The following is a 25,324-nucleotide window of genomic DNA, read 5'->3' as shown; positions in this document are numbered from 1 at the left end:
ACTGTTGATTGACGTTCGAGTTGCGCCTGATTTTAAATGTTTCCTGGAAGATCTGTGGCTTCTGCAAAAACCATTAAAAATCAGGACACTAATGTCTCAACAAAAAAAAAAAAAAAAAAAAACTTGCTCCAGTGGGCATTCAGAGGCTTTCTCTTTCCTTAAATATGCATCTCCCTCCTGAGAGCTCAGCTACTTTGCTGCAGGAGAAGTGACTCCAGATTATTTGTTTGTGAAAAATGAAGGGAAATGCTGCTTTTGAAACCCCGAGGTTATAACCACTTGTAATACAAAAAAAATTAAAAAAAAAGATGAATCATTCATCACGTGTATGTATTTTTCCCCCAGCAGTGACCGCAGCATCTGCAGTGCGGCCTCCACCAACCCGAGCCCGTGGCGGACTCTGTGTAAATACAGCATGTAAACTCGAGCAGGGGGCAACAAAAAGAAAAACTCCCTGTGAGACAACACTTCACCGAAAAATCCCTTCTCCTCAGTCCCTGAGAGACAAATCAGCTGCCGACTAAAGAGCTCAGAACAAAGTGTTGACATTGATATGGAATAAGTGGGAAGTAGAAAGAAACCTGAGTCTTAAGATGTGATCTAACAGCAGGCAGTGCAGAGGTCAGCCTGACGTGCAGAGGCAGTGAAGACTGGAGCTCTGAGGCCGTCTTTGAGTTTTGAACAATCAAAAGATGTTACTCGATGGGACGTGAGGTTACAGCAGGTCAGACGAAGGCATCTGAAAGAAACTATTTCAAAATTTCAAAAGAAGAGAAGAGACGAGAGGAGAGGAGAAGAGAGGGAAGGAGGCAGTGGCTCTTCAGCTGCTTCCTGAAACTTTCAGAAAATCTAATGCTAATTTTCATTGTTCCACAGTGATCTTCAGAAATGTTCTGAACTCCAGGATTAGAACAGCTAGATAACGTAAAACTGTTAAAACATCCAGAATAGCAGGAACTGCTAAAAATATTCCAAAAGAAATAAAGAAAAAAAAGAAAGCAGGACAATAAAATAACTAAAATTGCTGGCATATATATATATATTTTTTTTAAGAAAATAGAAAAAACGGGAAAAAATACAACAGAGCAAAACAAAAATCGCAAAGCGCAAAAGAAAGGAAAGAAAAAAAGAATAATGAGCTAGTACAGTTAAAACTGTGCTATCCTATAGGATGTGCAGAATGGCTATATACAGTTAAAATACTCAAGATGGATTAAAAAGGGGTTCAAAATGGTTACAAAAGTTAAAAATATAATGTACTATATGCAATTTGTATCTATAACACTTCATGCATACAAACTCAGTTTTTGTATTTACAGCCAAGCTTTTTTTTATTCCAATCTGAATTTTTTGGCCAAAACGGTTGCAGAACCCAGCTCCAGTCTGAATCAGCTCAGGATCAAACGCCGCTGGCACGCCGTACCAACCACAGCGTAGACTCACTGAACCCTTCCCCTCACCTGATCCTGAACAGTCAGTCAGACCGTGTAGAAAGTGTCAGAGAAATACGACCACAGAGCTGTGTGAAGATGGTCACGTTCTGGCAAACCTTCGACCAAAAACCATATAAAGGAGTCATAATTAGTGCAGTCATATAAACTGCACCGACTATGTGCTGTTTCTCAGATTAGAATTGCTCTGAACCTTAAATCCTCAAATCCTCCATCGGATCTTTTCAGTAGTTTGGCATCAACAGCAGGAGGCGACCACCTCGCATTAAAAAAAACCCAGAACAGTCAAGAGGAGCAGATAGCTATCAAAGAATGAAGGATGCATTATCATAAAAATAAAAAAAAACACCCAAGGGCAGCAAAGGGTACAATAACATTTTTAATAATGCCTTTACATTTTTATACAAAAACTGCTTTGATAAGATGCGTTTTGAGGTTTGGATCAGGGATCTCTTTTCTGTGAAAAAGAAAAAAAGAAGTTCGGCTTTAATAACATATGGGCATCAGACTGGATCCTGCACTTTACAGTCCCTATAATACAAGTCTCTCTTCTCTTTTCTTCTTTTGGTCTGATTATTCAGACTTTCCTTTTCGGATCTGAGGCTCTCTCTCTCTCTCTCTCACACACACACACACACCCACACACCCACACACACACACACACACACACACACACACACAGATATATTCATATGTGTTTTCTGTTCCTTTCAGCCTGAATTTGATGTCTAAAACCTACAGTTCCTAGTCCTTGAGTTATGATTTCACCTCTCCCTGCGCATTACCGCCTCGGATGGCTTTCCTGTTCCTCGGCCGGGAGTAATTTCCATTTCACACCAGAAACTCCACTTCCACCTCCAGTCTGGGGAGGCATTGTCATCCGGTCCCTTTGACATTCATCCAGGACCAGCTGGCCACCTCGGAAAACAAAGGGCGCAGCTGAATAACAGTACGGGGGAGATGTTAGTGTTTTAGCTTCTGAACATTTCCCATTCCTCTGTTTGATCTCTTTTTCATAAATAGGCACAGTCCCTTTATTTCCTATACCTGAAATGTCGTCCAAACAAACAAAAAAAGAGAGAAAGGCACTGAAAATATATCATTGGCTGTGCATAGATACTTTTAAAGTGCAAAAAGTATTTGGTTAAAAAAGCTTTATAAAGGCATCTCCCTGTTTGTTCTTGACTTGATCCTGATGCTTGAAGTAAGTCTTTTTTTTTTTTCCTATTTCCTCTGCAGGATTTTCCAGTTTGCTCCTCTGGCCCTCGCCGTGCAGTCCCGCCCCGGCTGCGATTCCCTCGGCCGGCCTGCTGGGGGCAGCGTCCCTGTTAGAGCGTCTGCTTCTCATCCACCACACAGATCTCCTCGGGGATCTTCTCCTCCGAGTCGGAGCGGTCCGACAGCTTGTCCAGGTACTCCATGTCGTTGAAGCGCTCGGCGACACACTGGGCCGTGAGGCGGGCCTCGGGGTCGTGGTCCCAGCACTCCTGTATGGAGGCACACACCATCTGGACGCCCTGCGAGGGGAGCGGCGGACCGCAGACACACTCGGTCAATAACATCGACTCGGAGCAAGCCTCACTGAGAAAGAATAACACAACCTTGAGCTGGAAGGATATTTCAGCCTATCTGCGCTCTGCGCTCTGACCAGAAGTCACCCCACAGCTGACCCCAAAAATACTGTTTTTAACTCAAGTAGAGGCAGAGATGCTTCATAAACAAAACTGAACCATAAAAATATATATATTCCCTCCATTTGAACACAAATGGAGGGAATATAAGTTAAAAATCCTAAGAAAAATAAAAGCTTTAACTTTAAAAACATAGTTGTCCCCTGGCTGAGCGGAGCATCGTTTAAATCTGGTACTGGTTCCAATACATGACAGTTTTAGAATTTCTCTTATTTTTTCACAAATGTGACATTTTACAATCACATTTGCTCTATTACATGTTAGTTCCATATATTGAAATCGGAAAGTGTAAAACTGACCAAAGTACACAACTTTAATGATTTACAGCTTTAAAATGACTTTAAATGTGGTAAATTTCTGTCTGTGGTTATATGATTGCATTAACCTGATCACTATATCAGTTTATCTCTGTCTCTGTTTCTCCTCCTTGTGTTATTGTTGATAAAATAAACTAGAGACCAAACACGTAAACTGCGTAAATTTGATGCTTTAAATATGGAGAAGAGTTCATGTCATGACTGGTCCAGAGACCACTGATCACTCTGGAGTTAAGAATATTAATATCAGGAGGGATGAAGCAGTTTTTAAATGTGTCTTGGGACGACTCTGTAGCGCCTCCCAGAGTTTAAACTTTAAAGGCTCAAACTGGAATCCTGAAAGAGGATGAGAGAGATACAACAGGAAGCTCGCCGCCGCCTTCCTCATCCTCCATGGAAGAAGTCGGATCAAAGACTTGTGGAGTTTTCAGTTTTCTTACTTGTAATTGACAAAATCCCAGGTTTTTTTTCCCCTGTAAGTACACAATTCAGGTGACCAAACCGAGCAAGAAGATGAAAAAACATTCTCCGGCATAGTTTTATAAACACAAAGAAAAATCTGCTGAGCTCCTCTCAGATCTCAGAGAAGATAAAATGTCTTTGAGACGCTCAGATTAGAAACGTGTTGCGACGCTGCAAACTTGCAGAATTTAGATTATTCACAGCAGCAAAGAGCCAAAACACAACATTAATGTTATATTTTCACAAAATTAAGAAGCAACATCAACGTGAAGTTCCACACCTATTTGCTCGTCTTTTGTCAGCTGCATTTTGACAAAACATTTTGAAATAAAATCTTTTCTTCTTCCTCTTTTTTTAAAATAATCGGACTCTGGACTACTGATAAGTACATACTAACCATGGGATTTTCCATTTTTCCAAATCAAAGCATATTGAGTCCATGTGTTATATAAATCCCAAACATGTCTCTGTTTTTCTCCTCATTATCGATATCATATCGATTATATTACATCCAAAATCAACAACACTTGTGTAAAATAAATCATATTAGCTTCTGCTCCAAACAGTAAGTGCGACCAGCTGTTTTTTTCTCACGGTTCAGCAGAGGTTAAGCATGAACACCAGATAGTAATAAAAGTAAATATCACAATGAGGCACACATCTTTTACTTCTGTTTGTCAGTGCTAATATGAAAGCAGAGTTTTCGGTGAAAGAAGAAGAGCTGATTTTATAAGTAGAGTTGATTTGAGGAGCGTGGACGAGGATTCCAGTTTTACAATAAACACTGAAGAAAGAAGCCTGTATCATAACTATGGTTGCTTTTTGTTGTCTTACTTTATTTTTGACATTTTTTTTGTAGAGTGTATGGTGACAAACTGTGTTGATTAGTTGAAACTGAAAGCACTCAAACACATGATATACACAAAATGAGTAATCACTGAAGGTTTGAAGCTAAATGGGTCATCTGGTTGTGTGTGTGTGTGTGTGTGTGTGTGTGTGTGTGTGGGTTGTCGCTCACTGTGTGGTTGATCCAGCTGTTGGGGATCTCGGGTCGTCCCCTGTCTCGTAGAACGCTGTCCTTCATGCTCTCTACACAGGGGTTTTCCCTCAGGTTCCCAAACGGTGGCTCGTACTCTTTCACCTCTGCAGAAAAACATGAGGGGGAAAAAAAAAAATAGATCAAACGACGAGTTTTGGCTCTTTTTTTTCTGCACGGGCAGAAAGTTTTGAGGCAGATCCCATGCAGACACTCGGAGCTGAGAGGCGAGATCAGATGGCAGTGCCCCACAGCGCACACATCAACAACACCTCTCAAAGGATTCACTGTGCGCGCCAAATTAAAACTGCAGGTTGCAAACTTTAAAATAGCACCGAAGCAGCACAAACAAGCGAAGAGTCCAGCCCCGCTGATAGAGGGGCCGAGGGGGAGATTTGCTGAAGAGAAACATTATTATCACATTTTTTTTTAACCCACGGCGTCGGTGAGTTTAAAGCGTCGCGGCGTCGCGGCTCTGGCTTTTGTGTCACAACAGAAATCCAGAGTGCCGGTCAAAGGAAATTTATCAGCGGAGTTTACTCAGGGCAGGATTTCAAAGGGGGCGGCGTGGAGGAAGCGGTCCGGACACCGCCGCTCCACGGCTCCCAAAGAAAATGCATCTCGGTGTGAATTAATGCATCCGCCGAGTAAAAACAGCAAATCTCGTTCAGCGTTTCTTTGAAGCGTGGAGGTCTCCTCGAAAGAAAACACACATCAGAGAGATTAAAAAAAAAAAAAAAAAAAAGAGTGATGCGGCACTAAACTGTGTGAAAGATGCCGGAGTAAATAATGACTGGAAAAACAAATGTTTGTAGTGATTAAAAGATGACCGGGAGAGACTGAGATTCCCACGGCGTTTCACCAAAGAGGAGCAGGATATGCTGGAAACTTCCACTGTCAGGCTTGGCGAACGCAATAATCCAGCTGTGTCACAACAGCTAATTCACCCACATGTATCAGAATATATTCAAGTATCATCACTGTAAGTAAAATGTTTAGGAAATACAGCAAAATACTCACTCTTTATAAATAAATCGAACAAAATATTCGCCTTAATAGAAACCTAGAATGCTTTTTAATCCCTCTCATGTCACCTTTGACCCTCTTGAAAACTGAAGCCATCCTTTATTTTCACAAGGTTAAATTATTCTTTTATTTGTCAGGAGGCCGGTGGTGATTGTTGCTTTGGGTATCTGATAGTGAGAGAAGAGAAAAACACTGAAGAAGTCACAGGTTGACCTTTCGATCAGCAGATGTGTTCTGCTGGGTGGTTCCTTTGTGTGCAGATGTGTCTGTGGGTTTCCTGCAGGCGTTCAGGCTTCCTCACTCATACAGAGAGTTAAACTACAAATGCACCAAAAAAACAAAACAAAAAAAACAACAGTGTCACTGATCACGTGTTTAACTGATGAAGCCTTCTCAACATGCACAAAGGCTAGCTGAAGGAAAAGTGCTGATCTGCGCAGACTCTCCAGTCACGCCTCCTCTGCGCGTCCTCTGACTGCAGCGATATGAAGACAATCACTCACAACAAGTCCGAGGAAACCAAGCAAGTTTACAGCATGTAATGAGGCTCATCTGCAGGAATGAATCACTCTCTTGTTTAGCATAAAGTCTGCAGTGCTGGAGAAACCAAAAACAGCTTCACTTGTCGCGAAGAGGCTCACGGGGAAGCGGCGAAGCCTGCGGCGCGGACGCCGAGCCCTCGGGGACGAGCTGCAGCACAGGGCTGCTTTCACATGCTGACACTTCCTATTTACTGCAAGCCGAGTTATTCTTGTTTTGTCTTCACGCTTCGACAACCCCCCCCCCCCCCCCCCCCCCGGTCGATGCCGAAGAGAAACTCGGACAGATGTTCCTCATGTATTTATATTGCGGCTTATTTGTTTTGACAGATCCAGATAGCGTATAGCTTTATTCCAGATAGTGTATCCATTCTGTAAACTGTAGGCAAACATGCTTATGTGTTCATTCCAAACAACGGCCTCCAAAAATATGAATTACACCACTGAGCACTTTGCAGTGTAAACAAAACAAAAAAAAAAAGTAAATTCCTGGATGGAAAGATTGCCCAATCCTGCTCTAAAAAAGAAAGAACATGGATTTTCAAAGGCAAACCTTAAATTAAACTCTGAACAAGCAAAAACTATTGAACACACATCGTGAGGACTGCTGGGGTTTGCAGAAGTCGACACTGCCTATTGACGAGTTTTCTGCAGAGCCGCCTAACAACTCGGGCACAGCAACAATGAGGAACTTCCACTGTGTGTCGTACGGCGGCTGACATGTGGCGGGTTTTTGCAGCGGAAGCACATATTTCATCCTTAACGTCTATTTTCCACGCCACTTGTCAGGCATGTCTGTGGAAACTGCCTGAGAATCTGCAGCCAGGAGAAATTTAGCTGAATTTATCTGCTGCGCGGTGGAGGAACGGCTCCCTTCAGAAGATTTGCGATACGCGCCCGTGACGGTGCGGGCGCTCTTCTCAGCCGGTCGGTCTTGAGTGACAGACTACCGTATTCACGCAGTCAGAAACGGTTTGGGGAGATATTGATCGTCCATGCCAGCAACAATGAAGGTAATATGCAGAACTGTGATAAGTACAGGGGCATAAAACCGATCAGCCAGAGCGCATTAAGTCGTGGAAGCAGTGTGACGGGGGTGAAAGTGATGGGTGGAACCTGAAACTTCTTCGCTTTCCGTTGTGGAAGGATCCGAGGCTTCTCAGCAGTCTACGATGTGAGAAGACGTTATCCCTCCTACTGCTATACTAACAGGATTTATTCTGATGATCTCTTCAACTTTCTATATTACTGTGTTTTTCTGATGGTTCTCAGAAGCCCACATTACAAATATAGAGACAATCCTGCCTCTGATTAATCAGTCTTCCTCTTTTTATTGATTTCAACACTTTATAAACACACTTCAAACTAAAAACATCTTCAGCTTCAGCTTGATCTCTTTCCAACCGAATCTGTCAGGCAATTAAACAGGCAGCGCCAGCCTTATAAGTCGCCTAACATCTGGAGATGGGGTAAAATGCCCGTTCAGAGCTATTGATTGCTGACACTGTCAATCAGATCTGCAAAACACCCTCTCTTCTTTAAAACGGAAATACATAAATATCCAGGCTAAGAAATCGCTCTGACAGCTCTTTTATAGAGAATTGTAAGCTGTGAAATAAGCGCAGACATTAGTGTTAAAGGGATAATTTTATCCTGTGAGTGTATCTGAAAGCCTTTTGCCACATCTAATTGACAGAAAGTGGTTCTCCTGCTTCACTATTTCTTCATCGATTAAGGAATGTGTGCATTTTTTTTTTACGTTTGATTGGACTGAAGGGGTATCAGATGGAGGGGTGGGGATGGTGTAGGCTTGATGGGCGGAGGTAATGAAGTCAGGTGGGTTTGGAGAACAGCGTGACGGCTGATCTGAGGTGTGTGCGGAGGCTGAATCGGACGTGGCAGGACAGAAATTTCAAAACTTCACTGAGAATATATGAGACAGACGGCCCAGAATAATAAAGCTCTGGAAGATACGGAGGATGAATGGTACAGATGACCCCGACAATCTAAACAATCGCCAGTCAAGAGCTTGTTTCATTTGCTTTTCCTGCTTCTCTTCCACCACTTTTGTCTAATTACGCTCTGCAAGCACAAACGCTGAAGAAAGAAAAAAGAAAAAACAAACAAACTGAAAACCCTTCACCTAAACACATAAATAATGCAGGCGAACCAATCCGGAGTCTCAACAATAAATTGTTCTTGGAAATAAATTAGTAATGTGATCACAATAACACTGTCTGTCTCCTGAAGTCTGTTAAGAGTCTGGAACAACAGCTTGACTAATCCACTCCCTCCCGCCTCTGCTGGTTCTCATTAGGCTGCGGCGGCTGTGACACTTGTTTTGTGTTGTTAAAATCCTGCAGTACAGATGTACGCGAGTACACTGCACATTAACGGCGCTCCCTCCATGACATATGGCGACTTATGGGAGCTTTTTCTGTCATTAACTACAGAACTCCACTTTTAAAAACCTTTGAAGGCAACTTCAAGAAGACCAACTTGGGTTATGCACTCCGTGTTCCTAATTCATCGCCAATCGAGCGGTTTGCGGACCCGAATTTGTCCCCGAATGGCAGACACCTCCCACACACAAACACACCGCACTATTAGGCCCTCCGTTTCTGAGGACGTGAAGGGTCTGAACATCTGTAGAGCAGCTGCCCTCCACTCTCCTCCCGACCTCTCCCTCCACAGGGACCGAGTGCGTTTCTCTTTCTGCAGCTCCACCCGCCCGGGGAACGCCCTCACGGCTTCTCCAAACCCTAAATCTGGACCGGCTAAATTATACAGGAGAGACATTTCAGGGCACGGAGGAGGATATATATATTTATGTTACAAGGAAAAAAAAAAAAGCCTTGATTCCAGCTTTTCCTTCTCTCTGAGTTGTGTTGATCTCCCAGTTCCACCTCTCACTCCAACTCTTCCCCTGTCGTCGCAGACTTGGAAGATAAAGGCGGCGAGCTGATGGCTCGTGGCTGGCTGACTGGCTCCGCCGACAAACGGCTGTGTTCTCCTTGCTTGGCAGATCTCAGATCAGACCGCGGCCCCGGGAGCCGTGACAGAGCGGGAATGTGCCTGCCTGCCTGCCTGCACCCATCAGACATCTGTCTTCCACACACTCTCACACACACACACACACACACACACACACACAGGCAGGTGGCATCAGAGACGGGAGGAAGCCGGGGCTTTCGCCCCCCTCATTATAACGATGCCCTGGGATGTGTCACGCTCGCCTCTGTGAGTACGTGTGCAGATATGCTGGTGCTTTGTCTCATGCGAGGCGACTTGTCATGGGGAGTCACGGCTGACTCACCGACCTTCGGGGACGACTTGGCAAAACAACAGGCCGGCAGCCCGAACGCTCACAACTCTGTCAAACACGCGTTTCTGGCACATCGGCTTTACTCAGATTCCCCACCACCGAAACCAGACCTCTGCCAGCAGGCCGCCAGTGAGGCACAGCCGAGCGTCTCGTTTCAGAAGTTTTTTTCCCCTTTTTCCTGAGGGTCTGTCGAGGTGGGAGGCTGTCTGTTGTTTGTACAGCGATTTAACCTCTCAGCACCAGAACGTCTCCTCCGGTTTCGGCTTTAATCAGCTACAGATTTCGCCCCTCCGCTCGTCTCGGACTTTTGCCAAGTCTTGGGAACCGGGGGGACAGAGTCGAACAAATAACACACACAAACAATCCCAGAGGTTTCTATCTTTAGTGCAGAGGTGTGACGGGAGACCCCTCTTCTTCACCTCCCCCTCCGGAGAAAATCCACTCATTCCAGCCGGTCTGTCTGTGTCTGCGACTGCAGTGGGCGAGTAATTAACTGCTGCCGCCCCCACCTGAGGGCAGGGGGAAGGAGACAGACTGAGAGGCGTTGAAAGTGTGGCGCTCAGACGGAGGGAAAGGCAGAGACTTCCCGTGCAAACACTCGAAACGAATATGAAGTAATGGAGTAAAGAACTCAGCTTGAAATGAAAACTGGATCAAGGAGGATGTGGGATTGATGAATGAAGCTGTTGTCCGTGAAGATTCCCTAAAATCCCTCCAGTCAGAACCAAATGACGCCACTGTAAACCTGGATTTATTTAGTGCCCCCCCCCCCCCCCAACCCCCCCCAAACCTCCAAACACGTTTCCTGCCCGCTCCGCTCTCAGGAGACAGGAGGTACAATACGTTCGTACTGTATATAAGAGGAGACATCCATACAGAAAAAGAAACTGTGATTTTTGAAAAACAGGAAATAGTCTATTTTCTTTCCAAACGCATACCCGAAGGCATATTGGGAAGGAAAGGCACGAGGGACCAGGGGTCACTCGGCCGTGTTCTTGCTTGAGAGCACTCTAGGGCAAAAACTAACTGAGCAGTAACTTTAAGGAGCCGCCTCCTGGGGTGGGCAGAACAGGAAAACTCCAAAGTAGAAATGTTCAGACCCAAAACCCGGCTTTCAATCACAGCTCTGACACAATGGAGACAGGAGCAGTCACAGAAACAAACGGGACCGCAGAGACACCGAGGGGAAGCGAGAACAAATGACCGACTGTCGACATGAAATACAGCCCCGCGGACCGCCTTCACATAATCGCCCCTCGCTATTATTTGCACATATCCTGACCTTGTTTTCGCTGCAAAGTGACAAACACGAGTAACGCCACATTGGTTAAGTGAAGGCTGATCCTTGGGACTCCTCCAAGACAGATTGTGCGTTTGACACTTTTAAATTTCGCTGGCGCTGTGACTAATGCGTGAGCGGCGACTCGGACGTTAAGTCCTTCTGCGCAGCGTCAGACATTTATTCAGCGGACTCGAGGTGGAGTTGCTCGCCGGGCTCCTAATTGGCCGAGTCGATGTGCTTGTACTTGTTGAAGGTCAAAGTGAGCCAGGCGCTTCTTTTACAGTTTTTCTGAGGATATTTCCACAGACTCCGAGGGGGATTTCATCAATCAGTGCCACTATTGACTTCCGATAGAATACGGCCGCCCGGGCTGACGTCTGATATACCGAGGAAATGGAGACTATCTCTACTGCCGACCAAAGGTCACAGGTAATGCTTCATGTGTGTACAGGGTGATCAGTCAGGAAGACATAACTGATCACGATCAAGGAAAATAAAGTTTGTTTTGACAGATAATGGCAGTACCCTTGCCATTGCTTCTGTTAACAGTGCAGAATGCAGCAGCAATAAAGGCTTTTTGAACATTTCACTGTATTTTGCACCAGAATCCAGGGTGAAATACACACCTATCAGGGAATGTAATTTAATTTTTATGGGGGATCTTTTTGTGCAATCGAGTCCTGTAAAAACAAAGATGACTCTCTTTTGTGAAATTGTAAAACAAAACATTTAATACGTCAATTAGCGAGTTTTACAGGTGCTGGCAGGCGAATCTTTATGAGCCTTGGACTGAAATGCGGCGTTGTCCATCTCATCCAACTTAGCTTACGTTTTCTCACACGTTCACTGAACGATGAAACCAACTTTGGTGAGGAATTCGTCCCGTTCTCCTCTCAGTGAGAAGGATTCCTCCCGAGGCACGGCTAAACGCATTAGATGCTAAACATTTACTCACACTATCACCCACCGACGCTCCCTGTCACTGAATAATTCATCTGAAAGCTTCATTCGTCACTTCACTCGCTCGACCTTAAAGGCCAGCGGAGGCTGTCAGAACTCGTTTGGATGAGGCGTGATGAAACTATTTGACATAAAATTAATATTAGCCCACAAACCAAAATATTCATCAGACTATGGTGTAGTAATGCTTCCTATTTTGATTTTACAGCTGTTTTTTTTTCCTTCAATTTAAATTTGCTTAACAAGTTCACGCAGCATGAGAAGCTCAAAACGTCTCTTATTGCCTTACCTCCGATTGCACTGCACCTGGAGATGAGCTCCCACAACACGAGAGCCATGGAATAAACATCGGCTTGTTTGAAAGACTCAATATTTTCAAGGTTGATTCTGGACTCCAGCACCTCTGGAGCCATGTACCTTGCAGTGCCCACCTGTGAAGGAGCAGAGAGAGAGGTCAAGGTCAGAGCTAGCGTCGCTATAGAGATGGGAAAAAAAAAAAACACAAATCGGTACTTTTACTTAATGAAGCATCTGTGTTAAAGTCTTTACTGAGCATAGAAGTATCTGACACAATGAAAGACAAAAAAAACAAATGAGGCCTCATTTGCATTTGCAGTGTTTCAAGCTGCTTTTTCATATTCTGTTGCAGAAAAGTTTCACGTTTCCACGACAAAGGTTTGAAAATGACGTCAGTCTACACAGAAACAGCAGCAACGCCTGAAAGTCAAGACACTCTGGAGGCAAATGTCGTGACTTCCTATCTGCTCGCAAATGTGCAGAGGAACTGTTTACTACAGGCGTGGTGCGCAGCAGCAGTGTTTCGCTGTTTTCCTCGTTTCCACAGAGATGGAGTTGGAGCGTTTAAAAAAAAAAAAAAACCTCCCTGTGAGCTGTTTTCAAAAAGTTCAGTTTTCAGAGACTCTGAAACATTTTCACTTGAAAGATTTTTGGGTAAAACTGACCCCTAAAACGCAACAGCTCCTTTTCATTTTTGCTTAAAAAAGTGTAAATGGCGTCTGAATGAGGTTCATGAATGCTGACAAACTAATGAATGCAGCAGTCACTTTGGGAATGGTGCCCAATGTGCTCCTGATTTTCTTGATCTTAAAAAAAAAAAAAAAAAAAAAAAAATCATATAAGAGCGAAAAGAGCCACTAAATCAGCCCTGTGTATTGGAAAAATCCCCCCGATGTCCAAGACACTGTTTGAAATATGCTTGTTACATGACTTTCTTTCTCTATTTGCCCAGTGAGATTTCCATATGAGAACAATAAAGTCTACTGATATTTTGTTGAAGCCTCAGTTGCTCCCAGTGCCAGAGCACCTCTGATGTTATTGTATGAATGAGTGAACGCAACTAATCATGCAGAGCTCTGTGAGACAGATGTTATTAGTGAAGTCTGTTCAACTAGATTCTGCAGATTTCAAATCCTTCGTGGAAATGCACCGACACACATACTAATATAATGTTTTCCATGTTTCTGTACCATCAGTTAGTTGAAATAGGTCTTAATTTTTCAGATGCGTTCCTCATTTCAAGTAATAAACGTGCTTCAAAAGCATAATAAGAGTTAAAATAAAGAGATTAATTACACAAAGCTGTCAGGAGAAACCTGAAAACTTCACTTGTCGTTACACCTCCGTGCCCCACTAATGTGCAATACTGTTTTGTGTTGCTTAACTGTGGTGCAACAGCGGTAATTTTCTCGAGAAAATTGCGGTAAGTACGACATCTTAAAAGAAACGGCAATTTACCTGCAAGATACAATGTCGGGCGGTCATTTAGTGCAGTTTGCAGTAAGATGTCAGCCCATATCTATCTGCATCAAGACATAGTTGATGTATGAAATAATTGGAAAAACAAAGGTATCACTGAGCTCATCAACAAGATGCTTGTCTTCACTTAATTGCCGCCCAGGAAAGTGTGTTCGCCGGAGCCTCCTCCAACCGCATTTAAGGGCATTACAATGCATTAGGTGTGCCGCGCAGCGATGGGTGAGGCCGCTTTTTATAATGACTCATTTTCATAACAGAGTGTAATGTAGCTCCGGCCTATTACATCAATGTAATGAGTCCATTAAGAATCAATCAAGCCTGTTTGTCTTGCAACTATAATAAAACAACAACCTAAGAACACCATCAGCACTTTCTACCTGGAGCCAAGAGAGAGAGCCAAATATTTAGAGAGCTCGGTGATGAAGATCGGGAATGAAAAGTTTGATTGATGGTGTGGCTTTTTTTTATTTTTTTGCAAGCTCTGATGAATATCTTCGAGCGGCCCGTGTCTTGAGTGCAAGGCACAAATTATTACAAGATTGCATTTTCAGCCTTACCTGGCCGCTGTTGGCCAGCTCGTCCACAGACAGAGTGTTGTCCAGCCGCAGCGCCAGGCCGAAGTCGCACAGGCAGCAGGTCAGGTCGCTGTTCACCAGGATGTTGGAGCTCTTGATGTCCCTGTGCGCGATGGGCACCTTGTAGCGGCCGCAGGCCGTGCGGTCGCTGTGGAGGTGCGCCACGCTGCGGGCCAGCGAGCTGCCCAGCGTCCACAGGTCGGGCCAGCTGACCACGTGGCGGGTCAGGTACTCTTGGAGGTTCCCCCGCGGCTGGTAGGCCGTGATCAGCCAGTACTGCCTCTGAGCCTTCCTCTCCTCCGCCGTCAGGAAGTGCAGCACGTTCTCGTGCCTCAGGTCGGCGTCGGAGAAAATATCCTTCTCGTTCTTCCAGGACGCGTATTCCTCGTAGGCGAAGATCTTGATGGCGACCGTCTCGAAGCCCTGCTCCTCGCTGACGGAGGAGCCCTGCTTCAGCTTGGCCTTGTACACCTCGGCGAAGCGGCCCTTCCCCACCAGGACGTCCAGCTCGATGGGCAGCAGCTCGGTGTTGTGGTTGAGGTTGTTGGCGTGCGTGGAGCTGCTGTCCGAGCCGTCCTCGTCTATGATGATGGCGTGGGCGTCGCTGAAGTCCAGCGGCGACCCCTTCTTGCGCCTGGAGTGGGCCTGGCGCTGGCGGTAGACCCGGTAGCAGTAGAAAGAGGCGATGACCACCACAGCGATCACCAGGAGAGGCACCAGGCTGACCAAGATGACCAAAACCACCTGGGAGTCCACGTCTGAGGAACCTAAAGAGGACAACACACAAGCAGAGGATATGTAGAGCATATGTAGAGCTTATTATTGGGTAAAGTCAGGGTTTGAATCCCACTGAGGCCTTCGTCAGGAAGGACATCCAGAAAGTCAATTATGTAGATGACGAGATGTTGTGATCCTGGAACTGAAAGGCAGTCTTAATGTAGTTCTTAATAAAAAGCAGCACAAGTCAAGCTTGTGTTGTTTTGTCAGTGGAGTCAACTGATATGATGAAACAACATTTTCTAAATTAAAATTACTTTAAATAATGACATTTTTTGCCCAAACTAAGCTATGCTGCTGCTGTTTTTATCCACTTTTCACTTGTGCTGCTTAATTAGGCGCAACAATAATAAACCAGAAGCAGTCTCTCACAACACGGTGTGATGAAAGTCACTTCAGAGGCAGATTTCTATCAGCGTCTCTCATTAAGGAGCAGAATCGCAGCCTTTCCCTGTGGAGCGTCTACGAGCATCATCCAGCTAAAGTTAGCATCTTCACCACAAACTTCTCCAAAGCCCGGACCGGTCCTCTGCATGTCGCGTTTCTTTATAACGTGCGTCTGATTGTCATGATTTAGAGGAGGGCTGCGTCTGAAAGCTGCCACGGCTCCGTGGAACAGGGAAAGTTTATGCCCGTGCTGTTTACGGCCCACTTTTTTTGAAGTGGCGCTCATAAAGTGGGATCTATAAAAAGCACATCGCCAGACGCAACACGTTGGATAAGAAAACGCCAACTGAGGCCCCCAGTTGAGTGAATTCTGAATTTAAATGATTTATATGTAGTCTCAGATAGGCGGTGAGTTATTTTCTTGAACAATTCCAATTTGATATGGAAGAAAAGTGTGAAAGCAGCTTTGTGGAAGCTGCATAACCGCTTCAGTTTCTATTGAAAAAGAGTTGAGACCAGGGTGGACGACTGGTGGAAGAGCCATCTCATCAAACGCCCTGCTTCGCCCTCTTGCTTTTTTTTTTTTTTTTCCCTAAACAGGAAACCACATGTCTGAAAAGCTGCGCAGGGCCCCAGACGGTTTGTTTTGGTTTTTGCAGAGTGAGGAGCTCTCTCTCACAACAAACCTGACACTGTGCCTCCGGGGCTCACTTGCAACTTCGCTCAAAACTTTACGCTCTTATGAAACATTACGCGTTCGGGACGTTTAGCGCTACGACCGAGGACAAGGGACGCTGTTTAAAACACCTCATGTTGCTCGGTATAGTTTATGAAACATAAACTAGACATGTCACATCTGTATGACCAACATGAAGATGATATTCTCATTTTTCACACCAGACACCCAGATGGTGACTCAGTCGCATTTTACCAACCCTACATCCAGTCTGCCTATTCTGTAACATTATCGTCCAAATTTGTGATCTCTGATGGGCCCTTTAGGGGGTCCAGGTCCCCAGGTTAGGAACCACTGACGTAACCCAGCCTTTAACGTTCACCGAGTCCTGTTGTCCCTTTAAGGTTGCCAGGCAACCGCTGGAAATCCCACAAACCCTGTATTCACAGTCGAAGCGCAGTCTATATTTATGCGGATTAAACAAACAGGGTATCTGATGTTGATTAAAGAGCATTTGCTGTGTCGTTATGCAGGTCTGGTGTTCAGACTTATTTCAGCTCTTTCACATGGTTTTCTCTGTGTTTATGGTAAACTAACCTCCGGGATCCAGTTTCATACCAAATGAACAGTTGTGTCTGACTAGTCATCAGGTAGCTGAGAGTAAGGAAAGTTAACTACAAGCTAGAGTTTAAACACACACACACACACAAACCAGAAACTTTTTAAAGTTGTACTTGAGTACAGCTGTAATCCAGCATTATAGGAAAAGAGACAGAAGCTGGACCAGACAAGCAGCATTTCCAAACATAAAAGCATTAAGGTATCAAAACTGCAACAGAAGTGAATGAAAGAGCCGCTGCTGCCGTGTCGTGAATATATCATCTCTATCAGGGAAAATATGAGCGTACAGAAGAGAGCGAACGCTCTGCAGAGTCCACCACTGCTTAGCAGCTGACATAACAAGAAGTACATTCATCTGTATTTACTGCTTTGCTGCCTCATAGTTTTTTCAGCTGGAGCTCCTTCATTACAGCACCGTCTCAGAGAGTGTACACACACATACACACACACACACTCACAGTCTCTTGACAGTGAGCGAACGTATTTCCATGACGTGGTTTTCACTCTGCAGATGCTTTCAATTTGGCTCTCTGTGCAGAGCCAGGGCCTCGGAAATGTACCTCACTGTTATTACTGCCGGGACGCTGTAGTCAAAATACTTGCGATTCCAGGGCCAGTGTCGTAACTTCGGCGGACGAGCCGAACCTGTTTTTCATCATGGTACACTGGAGAGCATCGCAGAGCACACGTGGGAGCGTTCACCCGAAACACATGACGTTATCATGTACCTCTGTGCATGTTTGAACAGGAGGTTTCATTTCTGACAGGCTGATGCAGGCCAGGTACACTTTAAAAGGAAACACTCTAGTCTGAGATAGGGGCAGCACCCGGGGTATTTCAGCACCTAAAGCTGTCAAAAGAGTGGGTCGGATGTCTCTATGATGGGACTCGTGGAACATTACGGCCACAGTCTGCAGCTCCGAGGAGCATTTAGCATGTTTTAGTTAATTGTTTTGATTGTACAGCTTGCAATTTCATTGTTTTGGTTTAATCTCAACGCTCTCATCAAATTTATTTCCATGGACAGCAGGGAGCTATTTTCAACAGGCTTTGATAAACCCATTGTGTGCGACTTGCCAGGCGCCGAATGGCAGACAGACAATGTTTCGACGAGCTGGTGAGCATTCAGAGAGCAGAGAGCCAGATATCTCTCTCAGGAGTGGATGGAAATGGTGGATGGATCAGATTGGAGCCGAAAGAAAAGCTCAGTGAATATCTATCCTCTTGATTTTTCATTTAATTCCACTTATTCTGTTAAACCTAATTATTTTCTTGTCTAACTTCTTCACTGCGCGTTCATATATTGGTTGATGACATCTCATTCTTTGACATATTGGTTCCCAGGATTCCTCGCTGCTGCTTTGACTTGACATGGAAGCTAAATTAAACTGAATGAAGGTTTCTACAGATGCAGCATCACTTCACCAATCTGCCTCTTTGTCACCTGTTTTTGAGAGCTAGCTGCAGTGGCTCATATTTCACTCATTTTATATTGTTTGCAGTGTTGCAGCAAACATCTGCACTCTGAATGTATACTGAAAGTCCAGCAAGAAGCATGTGGCATGAATTATTAGCAAAAAAATTCTGAAACAAATGTGATTTTGGTCACGTTTACTCAATGCGATGCGAACGTTAGTGATGGATGAATGTGATTCACGCTGTACAGTGCTTTGGTTTAAATCAGTGAAAAACTTGATAAAAATAAACTCCATTTACCATTTCCAATTAACCTGATTTTAATCTTATATCAAAGGTGAAAAATAAACAAAATTTCTACCAACTTCAAAAAGTTAGAAAAAGTGGGGGGAAAAAATCTTAATTTCTAATTTAAAGTTTTACTACACAAAATAATACAATAAGTGTGCCTAAAAAAGGTTTCACATCAAAAAGAATCCAGAATTCAAGTTTGATCATTTCCAGTTGCCTATTGCGATGGCCATAAAACATCACAGCCTCTTTAAAAAACTCAACACACCACCTAGTGGTAGAAATTGGTATTTCAGATCATCTAAATGTTTGCTTAGGTCACATGAATTTTGACTTCATTGCTGACGTGTTGCTTGATATGGAACGTGTTTAACTTACCAGCATTGAAGAAGATGTGGTCGTTACACTCGTCCTCGGAGCAGGAGCAGATGAAGAAGAGTGAGCCCATTCCTCGTCGCTCCTTCATTTCACATTTGCTGTTGTTGTAGTCCTCCAGGACCAGGCCGTACAGCCTCTTAGCAGGGTCGTGGCACACCGTATCAAAGGTGACGTTATCGTCATTCTTTCTCCTTGGGGGAAACGCACAGAAAAAACGGCCGTCATTTACCCTCGCTATGTTATCAGTAGTTTCTCAGAGGAGGACTGTTTTTCAGAAGTTTGTATTATTATGTAACAGATAGGTGAAAACAGGTCTAACGCTGTGCAAATAAAGCTTTTTTTCCCCTGAATAAATCCGTGGATAGAAATGGCATGTTTGTCTCGGTCTAAATATTATGTAAATGGCTGCAACACTGAGGTCAAAGCCAGAAAACTGAGAGATTTTGAAACATCATTAGAAACGGGGTGGGGGTTGGGGGGGGGAGTAGAAACCTGAACCTGCACAAATCTCCATATTTAAATTCGCCGTCCCCGCTGGGCCGAGCCGGCAGGGCGGCTTTGAGGGACATTTTAAAGAGATGCGGCCGTCCATGTGCCATTAGCTTTGTGCTAACCTCAGCTCATAACATGCCCGCTACATCGCTCACATAATGAGAAACAGCAGCGCGGCCTTAAGCTTTTAACACCGACACAAATCGGCGTCCCGCTGCTTCTCACATTCCGAGTCAGATTTGATGCTGATGGGTGGTTCGGCGCCCGTGCACCCGTCGCGATCCGACCAACTGTTTCTCCGGCAGAACGCAGACTGACAACGTGTTCAAATGGAAAAGGTCACTTCTGGGGAGAAGTTTTAGAGCTCAGGGGGGAGGAAATTGTTCCTGCTTTCAATATTGCGCGGAGTCCCTCATATCCTTTGTGTCTCGCCGGTACGATGGCAATACGAATGCAGAGAATGACAAGATCCGACGAGCACTCACCAAATACTGACACACACGTCGTTGTCGTCGGTGCAGATGGAGGTGATCTCGCAGCCCGAACTGCAGCTGCCTTTCCCGTTGCAGTTGGTCGGCTGCACGTCACAGAACTTGCAGAGTTTCCTGATTTTCATTATTGAGGCGTCTGGAAAAATAAGAGGGAGGGAAAACAGTGAGAAACATGAAGACGTACCGATCGAATCAAAGACAAAAGGGGCTTCAGAGTATTGATTAGTAACAGGGATGTGTTATCATAAGCGTTTCAAATACCAAAAAGAAAAAGAAAACGGCTTAATCAAAGGGAGGGAATCTTCTGGAATTTGCCTGTGAGTAGAAGCAGATATTCAACATGACCACAAGAAAATCCAAAGTATTTCATCCCAGGGGGGCGGACGCCGCCCCCCCCCCCCCCCCCCCCCCCCCCCCCCCCCCCATGTGAAATCTACACAACAAGAGCACTGTGCATTGGCATGCGCCTCCTCTGGACTTGTTGAGACCTGACTTTGCCAGCAGGCAGACCCGTATCACTGAGACAGACGGGATTGTGTGATGAGTGCCTGTGGGTTTGATAATCATCTGAGGAGACAACTGCCAGACAGGCAAGAACAACAAACAAAGGAAACAGGGATGCGTCTCCTTGCAGAGGAGTCTCTAATTTGTCAGCCCGATGAGTCGGCTCCGCATCGAGAAAGGTGTTGTGCCAACAATGTTTACCATTATCAAGAAAAAAAAAAATAAAAAAAAAAATAGACGGTTCACAGAAATATGCGGGTGATTAATTGGAGGAAAAAAGGGACTTTTTTTTTTTAAATCCTCCAGACAGTCTGAGATTGCAGTTTGTCGTTGCACTGAGGAGGAAGCTTTAATAACCAAAATCAGCCATGCAGCAAGCTCAATTGGAAACAGACAGGAGAAATAGGGGGTGATGTGTAAGGTGAAAAAAAATCTATTTTCACTTCTCAATTGAGCTTTTCTGAGAAGAGGGCGCTGCCTGCCACATGAAAGGAAGAGTGGAACCAGGATTTTTTGGAGATTTAATAACTGGAAATGATCCGAAAAGAGGATATTCCAAAACTTCCCGGGATCAATCCATTATCGGTGGTTAAAGGATCACATGAACAAAAAGTCACGCGCTCCAGCAAATGTAGTTTGCACTAATCTACATGACGCAGAGCCGAAGCAGTTCGATGGAGATGATGTCTAGTTAGGCCTCCTGCCAAGAGTCTGTGGAGTAAACAGAGAACCAGATACTCGGGCTGGATTCCCACACAGCGACAGCTCGATCACTGTACTTCTTCCAGATTGCTATGCTGAAAAATAACACACAGACTGGAATCAAAGGGGGAAGAGTCTCATGTGATGTGCTGCTACAGTTTAGACCACATAACCACACGTCAGATGTGAGCCGACCGGCCGTGCTCAACCTGTCTCTTGCATCAGGTTTTGCAAAGTGTGATCAGCCCGAGAGAGAAAGTGGGTCTGTTTCTGTTGACGTGTTGTAGTTCCAAGACAGCGGAAAAAAAAACAAAAGAATCCATGATGCATCGTCAGTGTTACTTGCTCACATGATCAGAAAGGGAAGTATGATGTGAAACCCGGCTTCTTCACACAGTCAGCAGACACTGAAACTGTCTGTTTAGGATCCGTTAGCTTCTGGCTTCTCACAGAAAGGTGTGTGTGAGTGTGTGTGTGTGTGTGTGTGTGTGTGTGTGGTGTGTGTGTGTGTGTGTGTGTGTGTGCTTAACTTGGCACAAGAATCCCACTGTGCCGACTCACCCAGAGTACAGGGTGGGGTTAAATCTGCGGCTTGCAGCGAGCGAAATACTGTACAGCCGGGCGGTGTGAAAGAGCGCCACGGGCCGAGCGCTTAACGTCAACATCACCCTGTTTCTGCCGCCTTTCAATCAGAGACGCGCTCACAAAAGAAACTATCAGGAAATTGCAGCCAGCTATTGCTTTCCGTCTTCACCCACGGCCTCCTCCCCACAAATATAAACATCAGAAATATTACACCTCCACTTCCTGACTAAACCTCGCCACGGAGCAATTTCTAACCCTGCCCGGCGGTGCTGTGTGAGGTGTTTTGAAGTAAATCAGCACTGAGAGGATAGGCCATGCCTGAGTGCCAGTGGAGGTAGAAAGGTGCCTGAGCCCAAGTAATTATATCATTAGAGCAGCTCCTCAGAAAGAGCATGTCATTTAAACCCAGGAGGCGGGCTATGGAAGGGATGAATGGTAGTAATTGTCACCCAGGGCTACATATAATTGCAGAGAGGGGGGAAACAGGATTAGGAGCAGCCAAAGCCACTTGGTGCCATGGGGACTGGGTCTGAGATAGATGAAGGTACAACGCAGTTTTTTCCCAAGGTGTGGGGAGGGGGGGGGCAGTCCTGTTAGCGCTGTGGCTGCACATCAAAGATGCAGATGACCCATAAGGAGGGCATTAAAAGCCGTGACACAAAACAGGTGGCAGCCTGAAAGCTGGAAGCTACACATAAACAGAAGAATCTACTCTCCCGACTCAGATATTGTGTGGGCATTTTATGTTTAAGGACTTTTACTTTTGATTTTTATCATTATGTCATCCTTTTCTGCTGCACTGAGATGTTTTTGTGGTTAAAAACACTTTTTATAGTAGTTTTTTGAGAAAGACTTTATGGTTTCACCATATTTTTCATATATATGTATATTTTTAACTACTTTCCTACAGTACTGCCTCTTATTTATTGGTATCCAATAATATTCAGTTTTTATGTCGGGTTGTTGTGCATGGGTTTGATTATATGCTTGTGTGTTTATGTGTGTTTACATGCTCCATCCACTTCATCAGGTACACTCCTGCAGAGTAGAGTATCATACATTCTGATTTTACAGAGGTAATCGTGTTCGGCTTTGCTTGAAATCATCAGACAGGCTGCAGCTGAAGCACTCTTCAGGTTGTAATTTGCAGTGGCGATAAACAGGACTGCATCATATTATGTGCTCCATATGGTTCGCCCCGCTCATGCATCTTACACAGAAAGACCACAATATTAGATACACCCTGTCAGATTACAGAGAGTTGTAGTGTACTGGGCCTAATCACATGGTACAGGTGGACACAATGAAGTCCATATAAACATTACATCATTCTGCTTGGCTTAAAAGGTTTTTGATATTACATTTAAACAGAATTGCATTGCTTTAAAAAGTTGATAATATTCTGAATCTTCTGATTGTTAAATAAAAGAGCCAAAATACTAGAAACACTTGTTGATATTACACAGATGGGACCTGATAAAGTAGGCAGTGTGTGTATCGACATTCACATGTATATTCAGGTAAGGATTTATGTGTGCTTGGGCCTGTATGCCGTTGTCAGTGTTTTCTATTGAGGTAATAGCTTATCTTGGCACTAGCGGATATGTTTTTTAGGTCGTAGTTGAATATGACTGCTCCATATTGAGTTTCATAACATTCTGCTTCACTCATTTAAGTTAAAGGGAGGCAAAACGATTCGAAACACCTGTCAAAATCATTGGCAGGTGTTTATTGACAGGCTGTTATAGCCTTCTGGGTCATGTTAGTGTGTGTGTGTGTGTGTGTGTGTGTGTGTATCCGACGACTTGGCTTTAAACTGTTGAATTACTTGCGGTGTAACTGTGGTATTTATTGTGTTTTCAGGCTGTAAAGTGTTTTTCAGCCTTATGAAAAGCACTTTATAAACATAATGTATCATCATCACCATCTTTCTGCACGTGAATATTCATTTATGTACATTTGTGTTTACAGACTATATAATCATGACCTTTATGTTAAACAGTATGGAAAACCTCAAGTTAATCAAAGGGTGACAGTGAACAGTAAATATTCACTCACGTGTTTGGCTGTATGTGAAAGAGTCACTGTTTGAGAGTGGCTTTCAACATAACCTGTTTTTAAAGAGGAAATATAGCTCTGCTTAGCTCCAGATCATGAGAGAGGAATACATTTAATTTTTCATTTGGGTCTATAATAGAGGTGTTATTGACCTGGACTGCATTATTGTCAAACATGTCTATTATCTTATCCCCCTTGGATGCTTGTACGTAATAATAATAATAGTTTTAACTCAATGTAGCACTTATTGAAAGCAGTGTAACAGCAAGTCTCGAAGTTAAAAATGCAGAGGCACAGTTAAAAGTTGTGTATCACATAAATAAAAGGCAATATGTCTAAAAGTGTTTGCGTGAAGTTCAATGTCAGTAAAGTTAAGGTTCAATAAGCGGCGCACTTGAGGAGTTTATTAAATCAACGTCTGTTCTGAGTGTTCCGCAATAAAAAAAAAAACCACCTGTGAGAAACTTTTATATTTTCCTAAAAGGAAGCAATTTGCCTCATAGCGGCAGTTAATACCAGAAAGAGGAGAGGAAAATCCCGACGCCTTCTCACGACGCGCCTTTCACAACTTTTTTCTGAGGAGTTTTCCAAAAAAAAAAAGTTGGACTCACCCGCCTCCCGGAGCAGGACCCCGGCGAACAGCACGAGTCCCCAGCAGAGGAGAGACACCCGGAGCGGCTCCATGAAGACCCGGACCCCCTCTCTCGGGGACGGCGGCCGGCTGGAGGAGGACGGGGACGCGGACGGTTCCTTCGGTCCGCCCGCTGCGCTGCTGCTGCGCCTTTAGAGCTCCGGGGCAGAAGAGGCAGGATACACACTCACACACACACTCTCTCTCTCTCACACACACACACACTAGGCAAGGACTTGCCCTATATGACTCACAGTATGTGCGCTACTCATGAAACAGGAAATCTTCCGAGGGGCTGGACATATTTTTCTATACTTTCTTCTCGGCGCTCTCGGCGCTGGAACATGTCATTAAAGAGGCAGAAACCGACTTGAAACGACTCGTTCTGGGAGAACTTGAAGCGACAAGCTTCACCTGCCGGTTCAAAGTCCGCTCGAGCGCCGCACGCGCCTTCAAAGCGGTGCCAGGGCTGGGAGGGAGAACCGCTGTGTTTGCTTCCGTCTATTTAAACTGATCCCAGAAAGATCCTTCACACACCCTCTGCTGCGTGAGGAGGGCCTGTTGGGGGATCTGTTATTTGCGCAAAGATCCTCCAGTCTGCGCATTTTACCAATGCAAACTTACGCAATCCAGTTGGAACATTGGGAACATGTTGAAGCAGTTCTCCCCTCTCTGGCAGGTTGGATCCATTATTTGTGCAGCGCAATTGGTAGATCACCACACCCATCATCCAGAAGTGCCTGACATTAGGCACCTAAAAGAGTTCCTCCTCTAAAACTATTTCTTAGCTCAACATTAATAAACAGGCTTGATGCCTGTTTATTTTCCTTTTCAGTGGTTCCCACATTTGTGGGATGATGAGCAGATTATGAAGG

General features: G+C 44.6%; 1 protein-coding gene across 1 annotated transcript; it reads right to left on the bottom strand.

Moving 5' to 3' along the window:
• Window positions 1-1,812: 1,812 nt before the first annotated feature.
• LOC115409875 (TGF-beta receptor type-2-like) lies at window positions 1,813-24,703 on the bottom strand. Its single transcript, XM_030121168.1, has 7 exons — window positions 24,430-24,703; window positions 19,964-20,105; window positions 18,987-19,177; window positions 14,423-15,207; window positions 12,379-12,520; window positions 4,940-5,064; window positions 1,813-2,968 (listed from the first exon to the last, which is right to left on the bottom strand). The coding sequence occupies exons 1-7, from the start codon at window positions 24,500-24,502 to the stop codon at window positions 2,780-2,782; spliced, it is 1,647 nt and encodes a 548-aa protein (XP_029977028.1). The 5' UTR covers window positions 24,503-24,703; the 3' UTR covers window positions 1,813-2,779.
• Between the last annotated feature and the right edge of the window lie 621 nt (window positions 24,704-25,324).

This window comes from Salarias fasciatus, chromosome 22 (genome assembly GCF_902148845.1).
Source record: "Salarias fasciatus chromosome 22, fSalaFa1.1, whole genome shotgun sequence".
NCBI classification, from domain to species: domain Eukaryota; kingdom Metazoa; phylum Chordata; class Actinopteri; order Blenniiformes; family Blenniidae; genus Salarias; species Salarias fasciatus.
Note: the sequence above shows the minus strand (reverse complement) of the source record. Positions and strands in the feature narration are given on the sequence as shown.

What these genes read in the sequence shown, in the direction of transcription:
- LOC115409875 (XM_030121168.1), bottom strand. Translation starts at nt 24,502, where the DNA reads ATGGAGCCGCTCCGGGTGTCTCTCCTCTGCTGGGGACTCGTGCTGTTC. An exon ending in GACGTGTGTGTCAGTATTTG is followed by an intron (nt 19,178 to 19,963) that starts GTGAGTGCTCGT and finishes GTTTCCCCCAAG; the next exon opens with GAGAAAGAATGACGATAACG. An exon ending in CAGGTGCAGTGCAATCGGAG is followed by an intron (nt 5,065 to 12,378) that starts GTAAGGCAATAA and finishes GTTTTTCTGCAG; the next exon opens with AGGTGAAAGAGTACGAGCCA.